The 20,156-nt window shown below is 30.1% G+C and overlaps 2 protein-coding genes across 2 annotated transcripts in view; one reads left to right on the top strand and one right to left on the bottom strand.

Annotated features, from left to right (window-relative positions):
• Positions 1 to 20,156, top strand: part of LOC127277703 (acyl-CoA Delta-9 desaturase-like) — a 202,135-nt gene that overhangs the window by 6,064 nt on the left and 175,915 nt on the right. The gene's annotated exons all lie outside the window — the stretch shown is intronic.
• LOC127277699 (ephrin-B3) overlaps positions 557 to 20,156 on the bottom strand; it is a 40,237-nt gene continuing 20,637 nt past the window's right edge. Inside the window, exons 2-5 of the mRNA XM_051299006.1 lie at positions 11,487 to 11,628; positions 10,117 to 10,420; positions 9,040 to 9,342; positions 557 to 8,124 (exon numbers count right to left, since the gene is read on the bottom strand). Coding sequence (XP_051154963.1) covers positions 7,967 to 8,124; positions 9,040 to 9,342; positions 10,117 to 10,420; positions 11,487 to 11,628 — 907 coding nt within the window. The 3' untranslated portion in view covers positions 557 to 7,966. The remainder of the gene's footprint in view (positions 8,125 to 9,039; positions 9,343 to 10,116; positions 10,421 to 11,486; positions 11,629 to 20,156) is intronic.

Here is a 20,156-nt window from a genome sequence, read left to right as displayed (position 1 = left end):
ATTAAAATAATTAGAATAATAAATCAAGCGAAACTCGACTTGAAATTTAATATAAAATTTAATTTACATTTAATTAAATTAAAAAGGTAAAATGAAATGAAAGAAATATTGGTCCACAGTACAAGTATTTATTTATTCTGTACAAAAGTTGAGTTATAAAATATTATGTCCCATTTTTTTTTTTTTTTAGGTCTTGTTCTTAATCTTGTATACCATTCTGTCTTGAGTTCGTTCGTATAACAACAATAGCGCCACGCGAAGCACGTGTGCTTTTTTTTTTTTTTTTTTATTTTTTATTCCGCTGGAAAAAACAACGAAATAGAAATTGAAACGCATTCTGATTCGCTTCATCGCGCTTTATAATAAAACGAATAATTACATTATTCACGATAATCATCCGCTTTTATCGTAAATATGGGATCTATTAATTCGTCTATAGTTTTATTGACAACGATTTATCGCGCAGGTATAATTTCTATATATTTATATATGTATATACGTGAGATAACACGCATCTGTATCTTCGCATGGACCTTTAAAACTCGCTGCATATGTATTTTTTTTTCTTTTTTTTTTTTTTTAATACCACCAAACGGATTTATTTTCAGTTTTTTTTGTTAGTCACTTTAACAATTATTACAAGAATGAATGAAGATTATTATTATGCTACTCGGTGCTTTTTTTGTGTTTTTAAAACAAGTGTAGGCCTTTTTTTCGTAACCAAATTCTGCGGATATTTATTTCTTCTTCAAGATGAAAATTAAAAATTTTGTTAGTTTCCTCTCTTTTTGTCAGATTTCAAATTTTTTTTTTGAAATAAAATTGTTATTATTTATTAATTGTCTTTGTCGAATTCGATCATTTTTTTCATCATTCAAAATGGAAAGTCACTTTCTTGCCTCTCTTTTTGTTCAAAAGTTTTTATACTAATGAGTTGAAAATGAAAAAAAGAAATTGTTTCCTGAATGAATGTCACAGAAGTTATATAATCGCTGAGAAAAAACAATTGTTATATAGGCATTTAAAAGTAGTAATTAATGAAATTGACAGGTATTTTTTATTTAATTTAACAATCTTTTTCCGCTTCTCACAGAAACTTGATTTTTTTTTCATGGTGTCGCTCTTAGAATTAAATTTTTTTTTTATATACAAAATGTAAAAATTATTTGACATTTAAAATATTAAATTTATTCTTAAAAATATTAATTTGTATCAAAGAAAGTCGTTAATGAGTTTTTATTACTAAAAAATTGAAAATTAACAAAAATATAATATTGAAAGTCTAAATAGCACCTTCAATTTTAAATATACATTAAAAACACATTTTTTTTAGGCCAAGGGATAAATTTTATTAATGAAAATATTGAAATTTATTTTCACAATAAATTTGTCTTTTTGTCATAAAATATTTTCAAATTTTATTAAAAAGAAAATTTTACAAAGTCGAATGTCTCTTTTTTATACAATGTTTTCACTCTTTAGGAATTACAAATATCACCTAAATTTCAAAATGGCTTTTATTTTTAAAGTCACGCGTTTTTTTTTTGTCTTCACGAAATAATTTCTTTGTGAGTACAAAAGTAGAAAAAACACATTTGCATTTTAATGTATTATGTAATTAATATAATTACTTTTAATATTAATTTAATATTCTAAATCTTGTGTAAAAAAAAAAAATACGAAACATAATTCAATAATAAATTTAAAAAGAAAATTATTTTAAGAGCGACAGCACATGAAATCCATTTTTCCCCTATTTTTGATTGATAAAATAAAATTTTGTAAATTTTTTTCGACATCAAAAACTCGTGGATATTTTTCGTTTCTTGAAATATCTTTTGTACTTACAAAGACGATTTTATGTTAGGTACTTTCAAACCCATAATGTACCATTAATATATCCGGCTTTTTACTTTCGTTTCTATCGATATAATTATTATATCGATATACATGTACAATATATACCTACAATGTTTGTGTAACGTCGGTGATTTTTCGAATTTCAAAAAGAAAAAAAAAAAAAAAAAATTATCCCTGAAAAATACACGTATTATTGTGCTGGTTGCACTCTTTGAAAACATAATTATGATAGAGTTAATAAATTTTCAAAATTCTTTTTTTTCTTTGGACAAAAAAAAAATTAGTGTACCATGAGAAGTACGTCTGTCATGCCTGTCTGCTTGAGAATAGTAATATTAACGTATTATGTGTATAAGATTATCGGCAAAATTTTTTTTTTTTTGTTGATTATGTTTGTTTTCCTGTTTTTTTTCTCGTTTAAAGCTATTTCGCTACAATGGACTACCTTTATGAACTCTACACTACTTTGCATTGTATGTATTGAATGAACGGCATAATTTAACTGTATGTATGTGCTTACGTGGGCACACGCAAACTCTATGAAGTTCGTTTTTATGGAATTACACACAGCCTGCACTCTTTCTCTTTCTCTGGAGATTCTACGAATGTAATAAACTCAGAAAACCCTCTGCATTTGTAAATTTTACTCGAAAAAATTGCACATCAAGTCCATGGAATTTATTAAGGCAAATTAATCATTTCCATCGAAAGTTCACTAACCCAAAAATAAATTCTTGTTTTAAAATAATGAAATTTTTAAAAAAATAAAAATAAATTTTTTTCACAATTAAAATAGAAAATTTGAAATTTATTATTTATTATAATTATTAATAAAAAAAAAAAAATATATTAAAATTTTCAATGATAAAAGAAAAAAAAAATTAAAATAGTTTGTAGAATTTTCTTGTTAAATTTATAAAATCGATTTTATTTTTTGTTCAATTAAAACTTTTTCTACATTGAAAATTTTATACTCTAATAATTCAAAATTTAGAAAATATTTTTAAAACTTTTGGTTCTGCTCACTAGAGCAAGAGACTAATGAAATTTTCCATTACGCTCGAGGGTTTTGTACACACACACACACTGAGAGCCATTAATTAAGAAAATCTAATTTTATGACAAATTGAAATTTAATGAAATTTTTTTTAATTTTGAAAAACCAAAAGAGATGAGATAAGACAAGAATTTTTTTTTGAAATATTAATTTAATCACTAGTATACTAATCTAATACTTTCATTTTACAATTTTATAAATAAATTTTATAAATAAATTTTATAAATCAAATTAAAAATATTAATTATTTTCTAAATACATTTAAAAATGATTTTAGATTAGTTATTTTATGCGAAAATCATCTCGCGTTTAATAATAATAAATTGAAAAATGTTTATTTGCAAAAGCAATGATATTAAATTTTAATATTTATGACTCTATATAAAGAAGAACAAATAATCGTTGCCAAAAACAAATTTAAATATATGGAATGAGTGCGGGCTGCGCGTAATCCACGATCATAAACACGAATGTGGTGTGATTACCGGTTATAATAAAATAATATTATTTCAACGTGAGAGAATTCATGACCTGGCTAAGTGTGGCTGTACTCGACGTTCTCATTTTACTTAGTACAATTGTATTGTTTACGAATAATAATCATATAGTTAATAATTAATCACTTTGTGTTTCCATTTTTAAAAATCTTAGACATCAACGTACATTCACTTTTATAATAAATCGTTATTAGAAACCTATCTCGTATCTATTATGTATTTAATATCGTGTTTTTGTTTTTTGTTTTCTCTTCTTTTTTTTTTAATAGAGTTATTCATCGTTTTATTTACAAATCATCTACGAATCCTCTGCTTTCTTTTTCTATATATATATATAAATTGAATAGCGCACTGATGTTTCAAGTGTCGCTGCGATGGTAATCCAACGTTGTCAGGGAAAAAAAATATATATTATATATATATATTTTTTTTGTGTATTCAGTGATGAATGTGGTGACAAAACAAAGACACTTAGAGATGCAATAAAATCCATAAATTGAAAACTAAAACGAAATGTCAAAAAGCAGCAAAAAAAATAGGATTTATAGAGATTGGGATAGGATTTTTAGGTCGAGGCGTGGACTGAGCCACAAATATTATTTACCTCTGATTTTTAAAAATAATAATTAGTTTATTGACCGTTTTTTTTTTTTAAACCCGGAAATATCTCACAAAAATATTTACAATAATGAGCGTACGTATAATTCACACTCGTAGGCAATTTTTTGTTGACATTAAACAATTTCGTGACATTTTTTATTCGTTTGTTTCATATTGATAAACTATTCTTAATACTAGAATTTATTAAATTAAAATCAAAAAATGTCACAACTATTGCTTGCGAGTGTGAGTAAGAATTTTTTTTTTCGGAAATATTCGAGACTGTGGAAATGAGTCGAATGAAAAAAAAAAAAAGAAAAATGAACCACGCCTCGTCGGAATGAGAATTGGAAGTAAAATAAAAAATAAAATGCAGTGAAATGACCTTGTCTATTTTCTATCAATAATAATTCGAGCCTAAATTATTTGTTATACTGTATTTGCCTATAGTGTCCGTATGAATGAACACCATTCACACTTTTTTTTTTTTTCTTTTTTTTTTTGCTTTATGTACCTCTGCTGCATCGCTACGTGTTTCATTATCTAAACGTAGTAGTAATTAAACAAGATTTTTCGTGGTCTTTAACAAAATCATCATAGTGGATTGTTTTACAATTATTTTGCAGACAAATTAAATCCCATAAACTATCCTCGTATTCCCGGCAAAGTAAGTCAGTGTTGGAGTACACAGCTCCTTTATATAAATTACAATCTTCAACATTTTTTTTTTTTTGGAAAGTCATTTTTTCAGTTTTGAGTTCTGTGCAAAACTTAATTATTTCCACATTTTTTTTCCTTATTTATTTTGTTAAGAAATAATTTACTTTTTTTTTTTTTTCTTTTAAGAATGAAGTTAATTTCTTTTGACAAAAATTCTATTTAATTTAAAAAAAAATTGAAAAGAAATTAATTTCTTAAAAAAAATGTTCATTTCCCTTTAAAGAAACATTCATTTTCTTCATTTATTTTTCTCTTTTAAAAAATGTTCTTTCTTTAAAAAAAAAACAAAATCTTTTTTTTGTTTTTCTTTCTTGAAAAAAAAAATGTAGCAAAAAATTCGATTATTGACAATAGATTCGCAACTGTAAAACTAAAAATATGACTTTCACACAAAATATAAATCTATCGTACAAAGAAGTAAATACGAAATAATTTTCATCTCTCTCTGGATTGATATTGTTTCTTAATTGTATTGCAATATTTGACACTTTGCAACAGGCAATACATATATATATATATGTCATTATGCAAAATCGTATCGTACATATTTATTATTTATCTCTTTACAAAATACATGACTAGAAGACGTTTGGGAATCGAGAAAGTTTATCGTGATTTAATAATAAAGTGTGAAAATTGTGTAAATAAATTGTCAGTCCACTATATTGGCGTGTCTGGCGTTTTTTTTTTATCATTATGCGGAAAAAACAAAAAATATAGACGGGAGCGAGAAGCAGGCAAAATACTTAGACTTACAATACTGCGATAATACGATAAACGCATTTTTTTTTCTCTTTTTTCGTCATATTTCGTTGAACATATTTTGTTTTATTTAGAAAACAATTTATGATTATTTTGTGTTTGCAAACTGTGAGTGCATGAAACTGATGATTGATTGATTTATTGATTGACTATGAGAAAACATTTTTAATGTGCAGGGGATTCATCTAAATTCCGGAGCTCGGGTACACATTCGTATTTACATTAAATTTGCTCCAATAAATGCGTCGATTCTTTTTTTTTCAATAAGATAGAAATTTTTCTTTTTCGCTCAAATCGCATCACGGTAATTTTTTTTTTTATTTTCTTTTGCATTTTATATAATTTAATGAAGAGAATTAAGTTGTATTTTATTGAATTATTTTGGCAAAAAATTTAATATTTTATAAATATCAATTTTTTAGAGTCAAATATATGATAAAAAATTTTAAGTCATGAAATTAAAAATAAGTCGAACTTTTTTTTTAATAATATTTTTCGCCAAAGAATTTTTTATAATTTTCGTGTATTGAAATTTTCTTTTTAGTATATTTCTTTTTTTCTCGAAATTCTTCGTGCACGCGTTCATTATGAGTCTTTGTTAAATGCAAATCATATAATACACAACGAAAATATGAATGCAATATCGTTGACAAATAAATAAATAACAAAAAGAAGACAGAAAATAACAAAAGGGCCAATTCGCAAAATAACGTATCGGTAAATGCCTCGTTGGTTGTATATAAAGTATATAGTTTGAGAAAGAAAAAAAAATTGAACAAAACGGCTGGAGACGTCGACGTTCCGTTCCTTCGCCGTATTGTAATAATTCGCTATTAAATTTGATATTTTACTAATAATATTATAGAATATCGAGTGAATATTCGCATTACAATAATAATAGATAATAAATATAATACAAATCTATAGATAGAGTTCAGTATATTACAACTATAATACAAATTGTCTCGTTTTTTTTTTTACTCACACATTTTACGCTCAATAATTTCTCAATCTTTTTTTTTATCGCACATTCATTCATACATTTCAAACACAAAATAAACAAAACCAAAAAAAAAAAGAAAGAAATATTGTGAAATTGACAGTCGCGGATTTCGTACCATTTTTCCAAAAAGCGAATTATTTTCATATATATGTATATATATATAATTTTGAAAAAAATTCGACGGCTATCACGTGGACAGTGTTTGTTATACGCATATCCATTTTTTCTTCTTTTCTTTTCTTTCTTTTTTTTAAATAAGATTTGTCTATATATTCGCACTCTCTTAGATCACGGTTTTTTTTTTCATCGCAGGATCCCGTTGTTTATTATTCGTTAGAATTTTATTTACACGCGTGCTAATTATCTTGTCGCGACCCGCGCGTCGTGCGCACGACCCTTCATTTTAGACATTATACAAAACTTCTCACTACATTTAAAAATTTAACATTTACAGTCTTTTGTGAAATGTATTTGTCAGAAATCGACTTTTTTTTCTTTGATCTATAATAATAAAGTTCTCTGACAGTATTTCATATTACCTTCATCCAAAAAATTAAAAAATACGCACAAAAGTTTAATTTACAATTTTTTTTCGGATTCAGGTTACTGTTTTTGAAATTTTTTTTTAGGGGAGGGGAGAAAGAAACAAAATAATAAACTTTGTACAAAGTTTGTTTCATCTTTTTAGAAGAAGAAATAAAAAAAAAGTCGATTACTCCAAATACGTGTTACAATTGAAAATAAAAAAAAAAAAAAAAAGAAAATAATTTGGTAGGCCTTAAGGAGAATATTATTAAATGTCAACGAGATTTCAGCCTCAAACTACATGTAGGCGATATTACATGAAGAATATATTTATATATATATATATATATTTATATATACGAACGAGGATGGAATGCACACACGCCTCAGTCGTTGTCAGTCTTTTGCGGAAGAGCCATGCGCCGACTTGGTGGTTTCGAGCCTTCTCTTTCTATATAATTTAAATTGAATATTTTGTCGTGTTCCGTCGTCGCTCGAGGATACTTAGCACGCAAAACGCTCGATCTTGTATTTTTGAATAAATACCTAGAATTAGCGTAATGATAATGAAGGACAACCAATATACGACTACTGCTTTATAGTAGTGATATTAGTGGGCGTACTATATGATTTATATAGTACCTAGTAAATAGTATTTTTCGTTTTCTTTTTACATTTTTCTTTCTTTTTTTTTCGTTTAATTGTAATATGGCTTGTTGCTCGTTTTTTATTTTCGACGCATCCTCTTTCGACGTCGGTTTCACTTTTTTTTTTTTTTGGAGGCGCGCACACGATTCACCTATATATATATATATATTTTTTTTTTTTAAACGAACATTTTTGACGTCCCCGCGATTCGTTTATCACGTTCGCGGAAATTAATTAAACGTAGGATAATCACAGAAGAAGGGGTTTGACACTTGAAATCGGTCGGCAGTCGCTTCACCGTAGCATATTGGGCAATAGTAGAGTGACCAAAAGTGTTCCTGATAACAAGTACAGTACCCGTTGCAAACGATTGTGTCTCATACTCGTACTCCCACTGTTGTATGTGAGCTCTTCGTTTTTCACCACTTCGTTCGGGTGATCAGAGTATTCTTCTGTGAAAAGAAAAATTATTTTTATTAGAACAAAAATACGTAAAAGGTATTTTAATTTCTTTTCTTTTTACCCATATAATTAAAATATTATTATTATTATTATTTAAAATTTAGAGAATATAATAAAATAAATTAAAAGTTAAAGCGGTTCAATTATAAAATACGGATTTCATTTGAATTGATTTTTCATTTCCCCTCTTTATATATTAAGGCAAAGGTACACGTTTATTAACGCTGTTTGACATGGAAGCTTATAGTAAAATGCAAATCAAACTTGGAGCTATTTTCAAGTCAAATTACTAGGTGACGACAAGGATAGAAGTGGAAATGAGAGTTAGTTTGAACAGATGGTCTATATATATATATAGGATAGAAAAAGGGTCCTAACCCGTGTTGTTCAATGTAGATTCAAGCTGAAGAACATAAATTTTCACCCGTGCCCTTCACTATATGTTTTTTAAATGTAAGCCGATTACGTTACTGGTAGTTGGATGCAGTTTAAAGCTCAAATGAATTCATATGTGCAGTTTGTAAAACAGATTTCTATTTCTTGATCTTGATATTCTCGTTTGTGAATTAAATTTTTTTTTCCTTTTCTTAATTGCTCTATTGTTTGAAAATGTTATTATGAAAGTATAATCTTATATGGTTTGTGTCTTGCGATTAGCTTTGCACGATATACAAATGCGATTATAATCAAATGAACTAGGAAATTCCAAGTGTGAAAGTAAATCGTATTTTATATTTAATTTTTTTTAATTATTTCAAAAAAATTTTGATTCAATTATTAATATTCTATAAATAGAAAATTAATCTCAAAGTTAGAACTGAATTTATTTTCAAAAATGAAGGAAACAAAAAAAAATGCGAACGCAGAGGGTAAAAACAATCAGATAGTCTCTTATATATACGTACTGTTCTTCTTCTTTTGAGTGATCGAAGTCTTAGGTGGTGATGAGGATGGCGATCCATTGTAGATCGGTGTTTGTGGAACTTGATGGGGATGCGATGGATAGATTACTGGAGGGGGCATGTGGGTGAGGGTAGGCGACACCGTGGCTGGCTGATGATGATGATGGATGTTGCCTCCGGGATAGAATCGATCTCCTCCTTTGTGAACACTTGGTGGTGGTGGTGGCAATCCCGCTCCACTACCACCCAAAACTGCTGTGCTTGTCGAGCTGCTGCTTGAAACAGTGCTGCTCGTTACTGCAACGGCTGAAATAAAACCAGAAAAAAAGGAAGGGTTAGACTCTTTTTTTTTTTCCCCCTCATTTAGCAACGAAAATTTTTATTTTCCACTTTTAATTCTTTTTTTGTCTCTTTCTTTTTATAATGCTGACCTTAACTTATCCCCCGCATGCTTTTGCAAAACATTGTCTTCCTTAATACCCCGTACAAGGCGTTCAAATTATTTTATTTTGCTTTCTTTTTAAAACGATGTTTTTTTTTAGGAAATATTCAAGAATTTTAAATTTACAAATTTCGAAATGATTTAAAAATAGTTTTGAATATTTTTAGAATATTAAATATGACAAATTATTAAATGAATTATTCATATATATGCGGACAATTAAATTTTTTTTCCATATTAGAAGTTTTGAAATCGAAACTTGTCAAAATTCACAATGGTCTTAATCTCTCTCTCTTTCTCTTGATTTGGTTATAGATTTTAGAATTTATGAGGGAATTATAATAAAGTTTAGAGCTACCTTGTTTAGCGTGTCAAAATATAAATATATGTGTATTTATAGAAATCAATAGATGTTGCAAGGACACATGATATGTCAACGTTTACAGACAGGTATTTTTTAACCAGATGGTGTATCAAGATAAGCTTTTGAATCGTACCGGGCTACCAAAACTCGAATTTAACATCTGTATTTGTTTTTTTTTTTTTTTTTTTAAATTAGAGATTAAAAAAAGTTACATCTGATATATGCTAATTTTGATAAATGATTTATAGAACTTTCTTTATTGGTTGACACTTACAGTTGTTGCGTGAGGTAGCCGACGAGGATGATGTGTCTGCGTCATTATTGCAGCAGACCTTGAAAACAACCTTCATGTTGTGGGTTGTGCATCGTCCTCCGATGCGCCTATGTAAATCGTCCTTGGAGGATGTGCTGATAAAATAGTAATCGTGGCCAGGAAGGAATTCGAGGCCTCCTGGTTGCGGTGTAAATGGCCTAAAGGTAATGGTGAAATACATTGTCTTGAATGGCTTGTCGCAAATTGCTATTACCCTCGGACTTGCGTTCGTTATCCGACACGTTTCATATTCCTCCTTCGACACCTGGGAAACAAGAAAAAAAAAAATATATATTGTGAAACCAATTGGTAACAGTCTCGCCATTCAATTCTCTCCTGACTCTCTCTCTTGTAATCAATGATTGATTACTGTGAAAGAAGCCTTTGCTAAGTAACGATCCCATTTCCCATATCCAATACCAAGAATTACGAAAATAAAATGACAATGCATCTTCAAAAATATATATTAATAAACAATTTCCCATCATCATCATCTGATAGTGGATTAAAAAAAATAAATTAATAGGCCTTCATCAAATCACTGAATGTAATTTAGATCCCCTCGTTTCTGATTAGAAAACTAAAATTGAAATCGAAAATTAATTTAAAAAATAAAAAATCAAATAAGGGAAAAAACTAATTAGGACAGAATATTAGTGTGTGTGTACTTTAATTTCTTTTGAAGATTAAAATAGAGAGATATGACGATGAGAAAAAGTGAGAAGTGACTCGATGTTATAATTAAATATATCAGAAAGACTTTGTCTTTTGAAAGAACAGTAGGAATTCATCATGAAGGCGTGTGGTCTACTTTGTCTAGCATATCAGCTGTCCAAATAAGATTTTTTTCTCATTGAAAGTAATAGTTTACCACTTGAAACTGAGACTTGATGTTTTGCTTGATTCTCTTTTTTTTCGCGTTTCAAGTGACTCGGCACGATTGCCATCAGATGGTGGGTTGACAAGAACAAAAAAAAAGAAAAAAAATGAACAAAAAAAAAAAAAGAAAAAACTACGTGAGAAATATTCTTATACGGATGCCTCACTGGCTCGCTTTCAGAAGCTGAACAAATAGCAAAAGCGATCCTCTTGTTTACGCAAGGCAACTGAGTGCGCAAACAAATATTCCTGCGGAAAGTTGAGATTAAATATTTTTCTTCCTCACACTAAAGTTTTTTTTTTCTTTTTTTGCCAGAAAAATAAGAATTCTAATTTGAGGTGAATGAATAATTGAGAATCTTTCTTTTAATCTTTGTTTCAAATCCCTTATTGCCTCTTTTTTTAAAGAGATTTTTTGCTAGAATAAATTCTTGTTGAGATAATATACTTACATTATAAATAATGTACTTCTCAGCATCGTCATCGTACGTTCCTGGTTGATATACAGGACATATTATATTCACTTGATCGTACTCGAACGCTGCATTGTTTTTGTTCACGTCTATTATGTGGTCTGTGTTGTCTATCCGAAATCTGTAACATGAAAAAAAAATAAATACAATTATTATTAACATATAGTCAACATGTAATAATGTATAATGGGTATTAATCATATTTTCATTTTTTGTGCGTCTATTGGCTCATGAAATAATACAGTAGGGGTATAATGTAAATAGAATTTCATCGTTGCATCTCTCTCTCTCTCTTCATTCGTGTCTAATAACGGTATAAGAGAGTTTCACGGTTAGGCAACTCCAAAACGAACGACTCGCCGTACGAAATTGTCCTCGTTATTTATAGATAATACAACTGTTCTAATCTACCTATTTTGACCAAAAAAAAAAAAAAAAGGAAAGGAAAAAGAAAGTTTTACACTTATTAAAAAGGGTTAGATATTTTTCTTTAATTATAGAAGTTTGATTTTTTTTTATGTAATCGAATAGTTATTTTCTTTAGATTTAATTATAGCAGTAAAATGCCGTTGAGTAAATTTTGTTTTATGGCAAAATTTACAATTTTAGGAATTTTTTTGATGTTTAGTTTTTAAATACATAAATATTTCTTCTACTATTTGATATTTCTTCGATAAATTCTGTTTTGTTAGGGAAATACACTAAGTAGAAAAAATACAAAAGGGAAGGTTTATTTTTCAGTAGATAAATTTTTTCTTGTTAAGACAATACTTTCCTACTTTTTAAGTAGAAAAAGTCGGCATTGTCTGACTGTATTTTCAAATGGATAATGTCAAGACAATATTCAGGTTATAAATAAAATAGAAAATATATAATTTTTATCAGAAATTATTATTTTGATAAATAGAATGTCTATTCTGAAAAGATTTATTAATTTCTCAATTAAGCACAATTAAATACGATGAAAATTTCTTTATAAATAAAATCGATTAATAAAAAGTTGGTAAATGAATTCAGAAATGAATGTCAGGGCCGAGTGATTCGTGTTGGGAATATAATGTTATCAAAGACTAATAGCCATATATTTTACTAAATGTACCTGCGCCTAGCTATTTGGAACAAAGTTTACATATATATACGATTTACATCAGAGTGGTGTCGCAAGGCTTGCGTGTGCATGATTCTCGCATAATATTGGAGGCTCAGCCATATTGTGTGGGTGAATATATATAAAACGCGAAGAATCGCCAAGGAGAAGGTGGAGAACGATTCGGACAGTTCCTATATAACCGGTTTTTTCTCTTCTTTTTTTTTTTTTTTTCTTCTCTCTGTTCGTTTTATGGTGCACGCGCACTATAACCCTCAAAAACACGCGAGGACGAAATAACTCCTGCCATTGCATTGCTCTATTTCGAAATGAAACATATCAAGGTTCGCTATATCTATTTTATTTTTGTTTTGCTTCTCTACCTCTATTTTGTACCTTGGCGATTTTTAAGTGTGCGATTGCACGTCCGATTGTTTCTGTATATGTATTTTTATTGTGAATGTGCCTCATATATATATATGTATGTGTATATGTATGCGAAATAGAGACGCGGGCGTCGAAAGCGCGTTTCGACGTTTCGGAGCATTAACGGACAATCTCGTAAGTGGGCGTGTAAGGGCTCGAAAATTGGAAGGTAGGCTGGCCTCGACCAAATTAACGTTTGGCGATAATATCCGTTCTCCATATATACCCCATCCCTGTCAGACATTTTACCCCACACTCTATATATATATCGGATAATATTATATAAATTCTCTATTTAAAAAAAGAACATGTTTAATTTTCCTTTAAAACAATTTTTTTCTATTCTCTTTTATTTATTTTTCTTCCATTATTATTTCTCCAATAGAAAGAAAAACTGGTGTTTTAATTAAACTAATCATCACCGACAGAAAGGTCTTCTTTTTTTTTTAATTTAAAGCTAGAATTTTATTTCATCATATATAGGATTTCAATCCCGCGGGTATTTCAAATTCAATAATCTCCTATTGCGTGCATTTTTCTATAAAACGAAGTAATTTGTTTTCTCTGGATTTTTGTCTAATATAGGCAGTTTCGTATGTATCATAAATGCTGTCAGCCATATGGCTGCTGTAGCAAGAATTACAGTTATGACAGCCATATTTCTAGATGTCGTTAAACTTTCCAGAAAACGTGAATAAGGTGGCTTAAAGTATTCACATATATATACACATATACATAACTTCCCTTTATATAGTAAATTTCTATGGACTTTGTTGCGCGAGAAACGGATTGAACTTTTGTCTAAAGAAAAAAAAGAAGGAAAAAAAAAAAAAAATACCGTCAGAAAAGAAATTTGATATGAATGTCATAAATAATGAAATAATAATAAAAGAAAAATAATAAAAAGTAGAGAAAAAAAAAAATAAAAAAAATAAAAATCAAGAATAAAAGAAATAATTTTTATAACCGCGCAACAAAAAAAGATTACATTTCCACTAAAGGCATGAGAGAGACATTCATGAATGGTTCATTTAATTATAACGAATATCAAATTGTAGAGGTAGATCGTTTTTCTCTGCAGGCAGTACGATAAACTCAAGTATACGATTTCCATCTATATACCCAGTAGGCAAGGGTCATAGATCTCAATCTTCCACTGCGAGTAAAACAGTCGGATGAAGCGGCTAAATTGAAATCGCGAAAAAGTGGGCGTGGACCATCCAACGAATTACATGCATATATATATATATAGTTGAAAAATTCCTTTCACTATGCGCTTCCAGTTTTTTTAAAGCAAAAGAGTTAAATTAATTGTCCCCTGCTTTTCGTTTAATTAATCTCTTCCATGGTTTTCATATCAAAAACGATAAAGAAATTTCCTAACATCTCTCTATAATCTCATAAATTTTAAATTAATGAAAAAAAAAATGATTATATAAAATATATAAGCCATTTTTGTACTTCTAAAAATTTTAGATAAACTATTTGAGTTACGCTTTCAATTTATTCGTTGTCTTTTTGTTTACTTGTAAGGCTTCAAAGGCGTTTATTCAAGTACACGCACGTTACTTGTAAGTTTTCTTAACTGATTCACTTGGTTATTTTTCGTTAAATGTGTCGTACATTTTCCCCCAGGTGGTTGAGAAAAAAGAGTTTGTAAATTATTCCGACATTTCCAATTTGCAAAATTAATTAAGATATTAGTCTTTATTTAATCTGATAAAAAATTGATTAATGTAATTATTTTTTAAATTTAAATATAGGTAAATTTTTTTTTTTTTTTAAAAAGATTTTTTCGTCATGTTTATTTTTTTTTTTAGAATAAAGAAACGAAGAGAAAACGAGTACCGTGCCGAATGTTAATTAAGTTACGCGTTTTATGAGAGTGGCATTTTTCTGAATGGTTTTAGTTTTTACTATATAACTGGTGTGTTTCAATGTGAAGCGCGAACGGTAACTAGCCGTGACCGAAACTCCATAAAGTAGTAGTAAGGAGAAAAATAAAGCGACGCGCTCAGAAAGCAAAAAAAGAAAAGTCGACGAAAGTAATCTGGAGCGTCTCGTCGTCGACGCGAAAAGTATATAAACAGTAAAAGAGAGAAAGAGAGAGAGAGAGAATTATTTCCTTCCACCAAAATCTTCTCTAGTTGTGCGACAGTATATAGAGATTTTTATTCGCTTCTGTCGTTTTTCATCTTTTTTTTTTTTTGAGCCAGTTTCTTCACGAGTTTGAAAGAAACTCGAGTACACTGGTTCGTTGATCCATAGAAAGACGGAGAAATAAAGAATCGGATGATTCAAGTCGTTCAAGGAATGAAGTCCATGTCGAATCCCTCAATGATCGCGTCCTCGAACACACCTAGAAAGCCCCGGGCAAGAAAATCTTTTGTCATCACCTTGAGATCAACCTTCTTCTTCTTCTTCTTCGGTGACACAAAAAAAAGGAGAAAAGAAAATTAGCGAATCGAAGAGTTTTAGAATTTCTATATCCAAGAAAAGAAGTTAAAAATTGCATCTGCTTATGATAAAAAAAATTGAAGAGACTCGCAAACAAATTCAGAGGGGGAAAAAAAAGTTAATTATTCCCTAAATTTTCTTTTAATTATTTCAGTGATGAATCCACTGGAGATTTTACTTATCCTCATACAATTAAAATGTGGCAGAAAAAAAAAATATTGAAGATAATTTACACTAACTTAATGCAAAAGGAAAAGGCACTTGAGCCGAGGATGATTTTAATTTCAAGTGTTTTTAGGGGTCCTCGAATGAGAAAAGAAAGGTGCTTTTGCGCAAAATGAAGCCGTTTTAGAAACAGAAGCCGAGAGAGCGAGGTTGCGTGTGTGCTTTACTAAAAGAGAAAAGGAAGAAAGTGGATGGAAGAATAGAAGGATGGGAGAAAGAGAGAGAGAGAGAAGAGAAAATTCAGAGAAAGATCCAAAGAGAGACGAAATATGGTGGGTGGATAAGGGGGGTAAATTGAGAAGAGCGAGAACTGGCGTTTGTATTCGCCAAGTGGGAATATTCTGGCAGGAATATCAAAGCCGAAACAGCGTCAAAGAGAGAGGGAGAGAGAGAGGCACATCCAAAACGACAAAAAGGAAATAAAAAGCTGCCTTTGGACGCTTTGCCGAGTTTTGGGGTTCCGTCTTCATTTTTTCATTTATTATATCCGACTTTGGTACAGTAGGGTAATTATGAAACGAGCCATTGTCGAGGAGGCGAGTCCCTAACGGAGAGAGAGAGAGAGAGAGGTCGTTTAAGCTTGAATTACATGCACAGTTATGACTCTGTGTCGCGTGTGGTTAATTGTTGCCCGGAGGAGAATTATTAACGCGACTCGTTTTTCACTCCCGAGACGAAATTGTGCCAGTCTTCTTTAGAATAATAATAATAATAATCATAATAATAATATAAACGTTCATTGGTAGCTTCCGAATTCTTATCTTTTCTCTCGACTTTGTTTTCGCTTTCAGGCATATCATAAAACAGGCGATATAATATATTTTAGCATAAAACAAATCACCATCAAAATTGTATGGTCATGTTTTATCTCACGCAAATCTCATGTACGTTTATGTAATTACTTTAAAAGTGAGAGAATCATCAAACTTGATATTCGCGAGGGATGGAATCATTGCACCTGCCATATACCAACAAATTCTGGTAGTTTTCGCATAAATATATATATGTATTGTATTATATACATGATGCTACGATTGGTTCCCTTGGGTGTTTGCAATTCTGACGAATTCACACGTTTCTCGTGATCAGGTCGAACCATTCCCACGTTCTTTTTTTTAATAAAAAGAAGATGTGTCTTGGAATTATTCTACGAAAGCAGTAATAATGATGATAATAATAAAAGAAAAGAAATAACTAAAAATATTTTCTTGCACTTGGAAAGAAATTTACATAAATTGTCGAGCAATTCAATCTACATAAATTTGTCTAAATATTATATATATATATTGCAGGATTCTTAAGTGTGTTTTGAAAGATGTGTGACTGTGTAGGCAAAATGAAGCGGGATTTCATAAAGCGCTATAATGATAAAACTAACCAACAACAACTACACCCCTAAATTTTACCGTGAGTTTATTTTTCCTGCAGTTAAAAATGAGAGTAAAAATAGTTGTGGAGCCATTAGTGACGCGTGAGGCGCGCGGTATATAGAAAGAGGAAATGGCAAATGGATGTGACTATATTTAATCTTTTAATATATCGACGTTGCTGAGTTTTGCCTTCATTTGAACATATATCAAACATTATAATACCTCGTCTGTTTTCAAATTGAAACAAAGAATTAATTTTGAAAAAATTTTTTTCTAAAATTTTTAAAAATTCAATTTGAATAATCGTAAAAAATTAAAATTATAATAGAATTGTTTTTGTCATATAATGCACTTAAAACTTGTGAGGAAATAATATTCTAGTGACTTCTCTCATTGGGAGGCGGTTTATTAAATGACATAAATTTACGACTCCGCGAAACCGGCGCAAACGCTTTATTACTTTAACTCCAAGGCAAGATGTACATTAATGTGAACTAGCACATATTGCGCTTATAGCGCGCGTGTACCATTGGTTTGTGGCGGTTCCTTTCAACCTTACGTCAGCCAAGACGCACTGCGGGAGCGTTTATTATTAGTAAGGTTCAAATATTTATCGTATTCTTCGTTTGTCACGAGCCATGTCCCTACTGAATGTTTCGTGTGTCGTAATAAATGTTTTTTTTTTTGCAAATTCTTTTTATATCTGAAAATAATTTATTTTCAATTATTTTTATATGGATTTGATTTTTTTCTATAGTTTAAAATTTTTTTTAAATCTCCTCTTTCTTTAAAAATAATTTTAAAAAAAGAGAAAATAGCTTAGAGTAAACAATATAGGCTTGAAAAAATAGACTGTCTCGATGAGAAATAAGATTTTGATCCCTTTCATCGAGTGATGTCTCTATATATATATATAAATGAAATAATACAAAAAGGGAATTGGAGGGATTTAAGAAGAATATAAAAAAAAGATTTTCTTAAATCAGCTCAACTGGATGCCGTATATATTTGAAGTATACATGTGTGTGTGTGTGTGTGTGTGTGTTAAGGACACAGATTGTACGGTACGTGACTGTGCGTGCATTTTCTTGAGAGAAGAAAAGACCTGCTTATATAGAGTGAACACATGAGGGTTACTCTTCCGGTTCACGTAACTGTCAGGGACGTGGCAAGAAGTTGAACGGTGGGTGCAGCGAACTTAATGTGGTTTTAATAATAATCTCCAATCTTTTGTATATCGCGTCGCGCGCCTAATATTATATAGAAGGGATTTATGATTCGAAGCGGAAGAGAGTGAGCTCTTTATACAATTTTAAAAAAGGAAGAAGAAAAAAAGAAGTCTAGTCTAAGTCGATATGGATGAAAAAGCTAATTTTTTTTGCAAAAATTTTCAAATATTTGAATTTCTTATTTTAATGTTGATTTATGTTCATTCCGTAAAGTGGAATGCATCTCTTGGTCCAAAAGGGCACAGTCGCAACAGGTTTGAATTCTTAGACGCCAATTAAATTTTTCAACTCTCGAAGAGGTGTAAAATAGGAATTCTCATGATGTTTGTCGGCATTTTTGTTCTCTCTATTAAAAGCACACGACTCTGGGCATATAAACGTCGAAAGTATTTGGTATGAAGTTTGGAAGTACAGAAAAAAAAAAAAAAAAATAAGAGTATGTACTAAAGTGGTTAGAATATATAGTCTGTTTGGGAACTTGAAGATCGGGAAGATCAGAGGACACGTTGAAAGAAATAGTCTACTGAAGAAGAGAAAGAGAATCACACACATTATTTTCTCCAATGTATATATATATGTACCAAGACATGTATGTTCACGCACATGTTCGAATCTCACTCGTCTCGTGCACTAATTTATCAGCTGGCGCTGCGATACGCGCCAAAGGCGTTCTGTGGTCCCTTTGAATTTCGACGAGAGCAGGTGATACCGCAAACATTTCTTTTCGTCTTATTTTTGGTTGTTGTTATCTCCGTCGTCTTCCTTTGCGAATAGTTAAAGTGTAAAGTGCCTCTTCACATATTTTGAGCAACAGTATTTAATGGCGATTAGCATTTTGACGATGATATTATTTCACAGAAATGAGAAGAGAAGGAGGGGAGGGGCTATATATTTCTCTCCTTAACGATCCTATGTACACGAAAAGCTCTACTTGCAACGAGGTGCTAAACGATTCGGCAAAGACGAATCCATGCGGTAGCTTTAGGTTTTATCGCTTCAATTTATTTTACACTCCCATTTCATCAAATTTGAAACATTTCATCAAAGGAATTCCAGTTTGATTTTAAAATTTTTTTTTTTTGTAAAAATTCTACTGACTTGAATAATAATTGAAAAAAAGCGGAAGATTTATGGATGGAAGAAAAAATTTTCACAAGCTGTTTTTGTTGAATGAAACATTTTGTGACTTTTGTGTCACATATAAGTGCACTTCTCACACGGAACAATTATATTGAAAGTCACTCTCTTGAAATCGCTCTTGAGGGAATTTATTGTTGAATTATAGGGAAAAATGTTTCTATGTATATTCATTCTTGAGATTTCTTTTTTGATTTTTGACAAAAGAGCGAAACACTCAACCCACTAGTAACCACCACCACCATCATCATCACCTGTCCTCGAAATTCAGGGAGCCATGTTTAGTCATGCGAGCGAAACAAAATCGAGTACCTGGAAGAGACTTCGAGTTGAATTTCGGGGATCTTTATGGGAACCGGTATATACATATACACGCGACGCGCGATCCTTCGTGAACACGGGTCCATTGAAGAAACATAATAAGATGATTTCCAGCATCCCAAAGTACATAACACAGAGAGCTATAGAGGAAAAAAAGAAGGAAATTTACAATATTCTTAACTTAAAACGCTGCTATTAAGTGCTCTCTCTCTCTCTCTCTCTTTCTCTAAATCCTTAGAACCAACAATTATTGACGTGGCGTCCTTCGCAGAAAATTCAAACAGTTTCATCGTCAAATATTTGAGGCTTTACTGAAAATTATAGCACACACCATAATAAAAGTAAGGATTTTCTCACCGTTAGCCAATGATTTCTTTTCAACGAGTATTAAATAAGA

This window comes from Leptopilina boulardi, unplaced genomic scaffold (assembly GCF_019393585.1).
Source record: "Leptopilina boulardi isolate dan_hultmark-lab unplaced genomic scaffold, ZJU_Lbou_2.1 LbouV2_175, whole genome shotgun sequence".
Taxonomy (NCBI): Eukaryota; Metazoa; Arthropoda; class Insecta; order Hymenoptera; family Figitidae; genus Leptopilina; species Leptopilina boulardi.
This window is presented reverse-complemented; position numbering and strand designations above follow the sequence as displayed.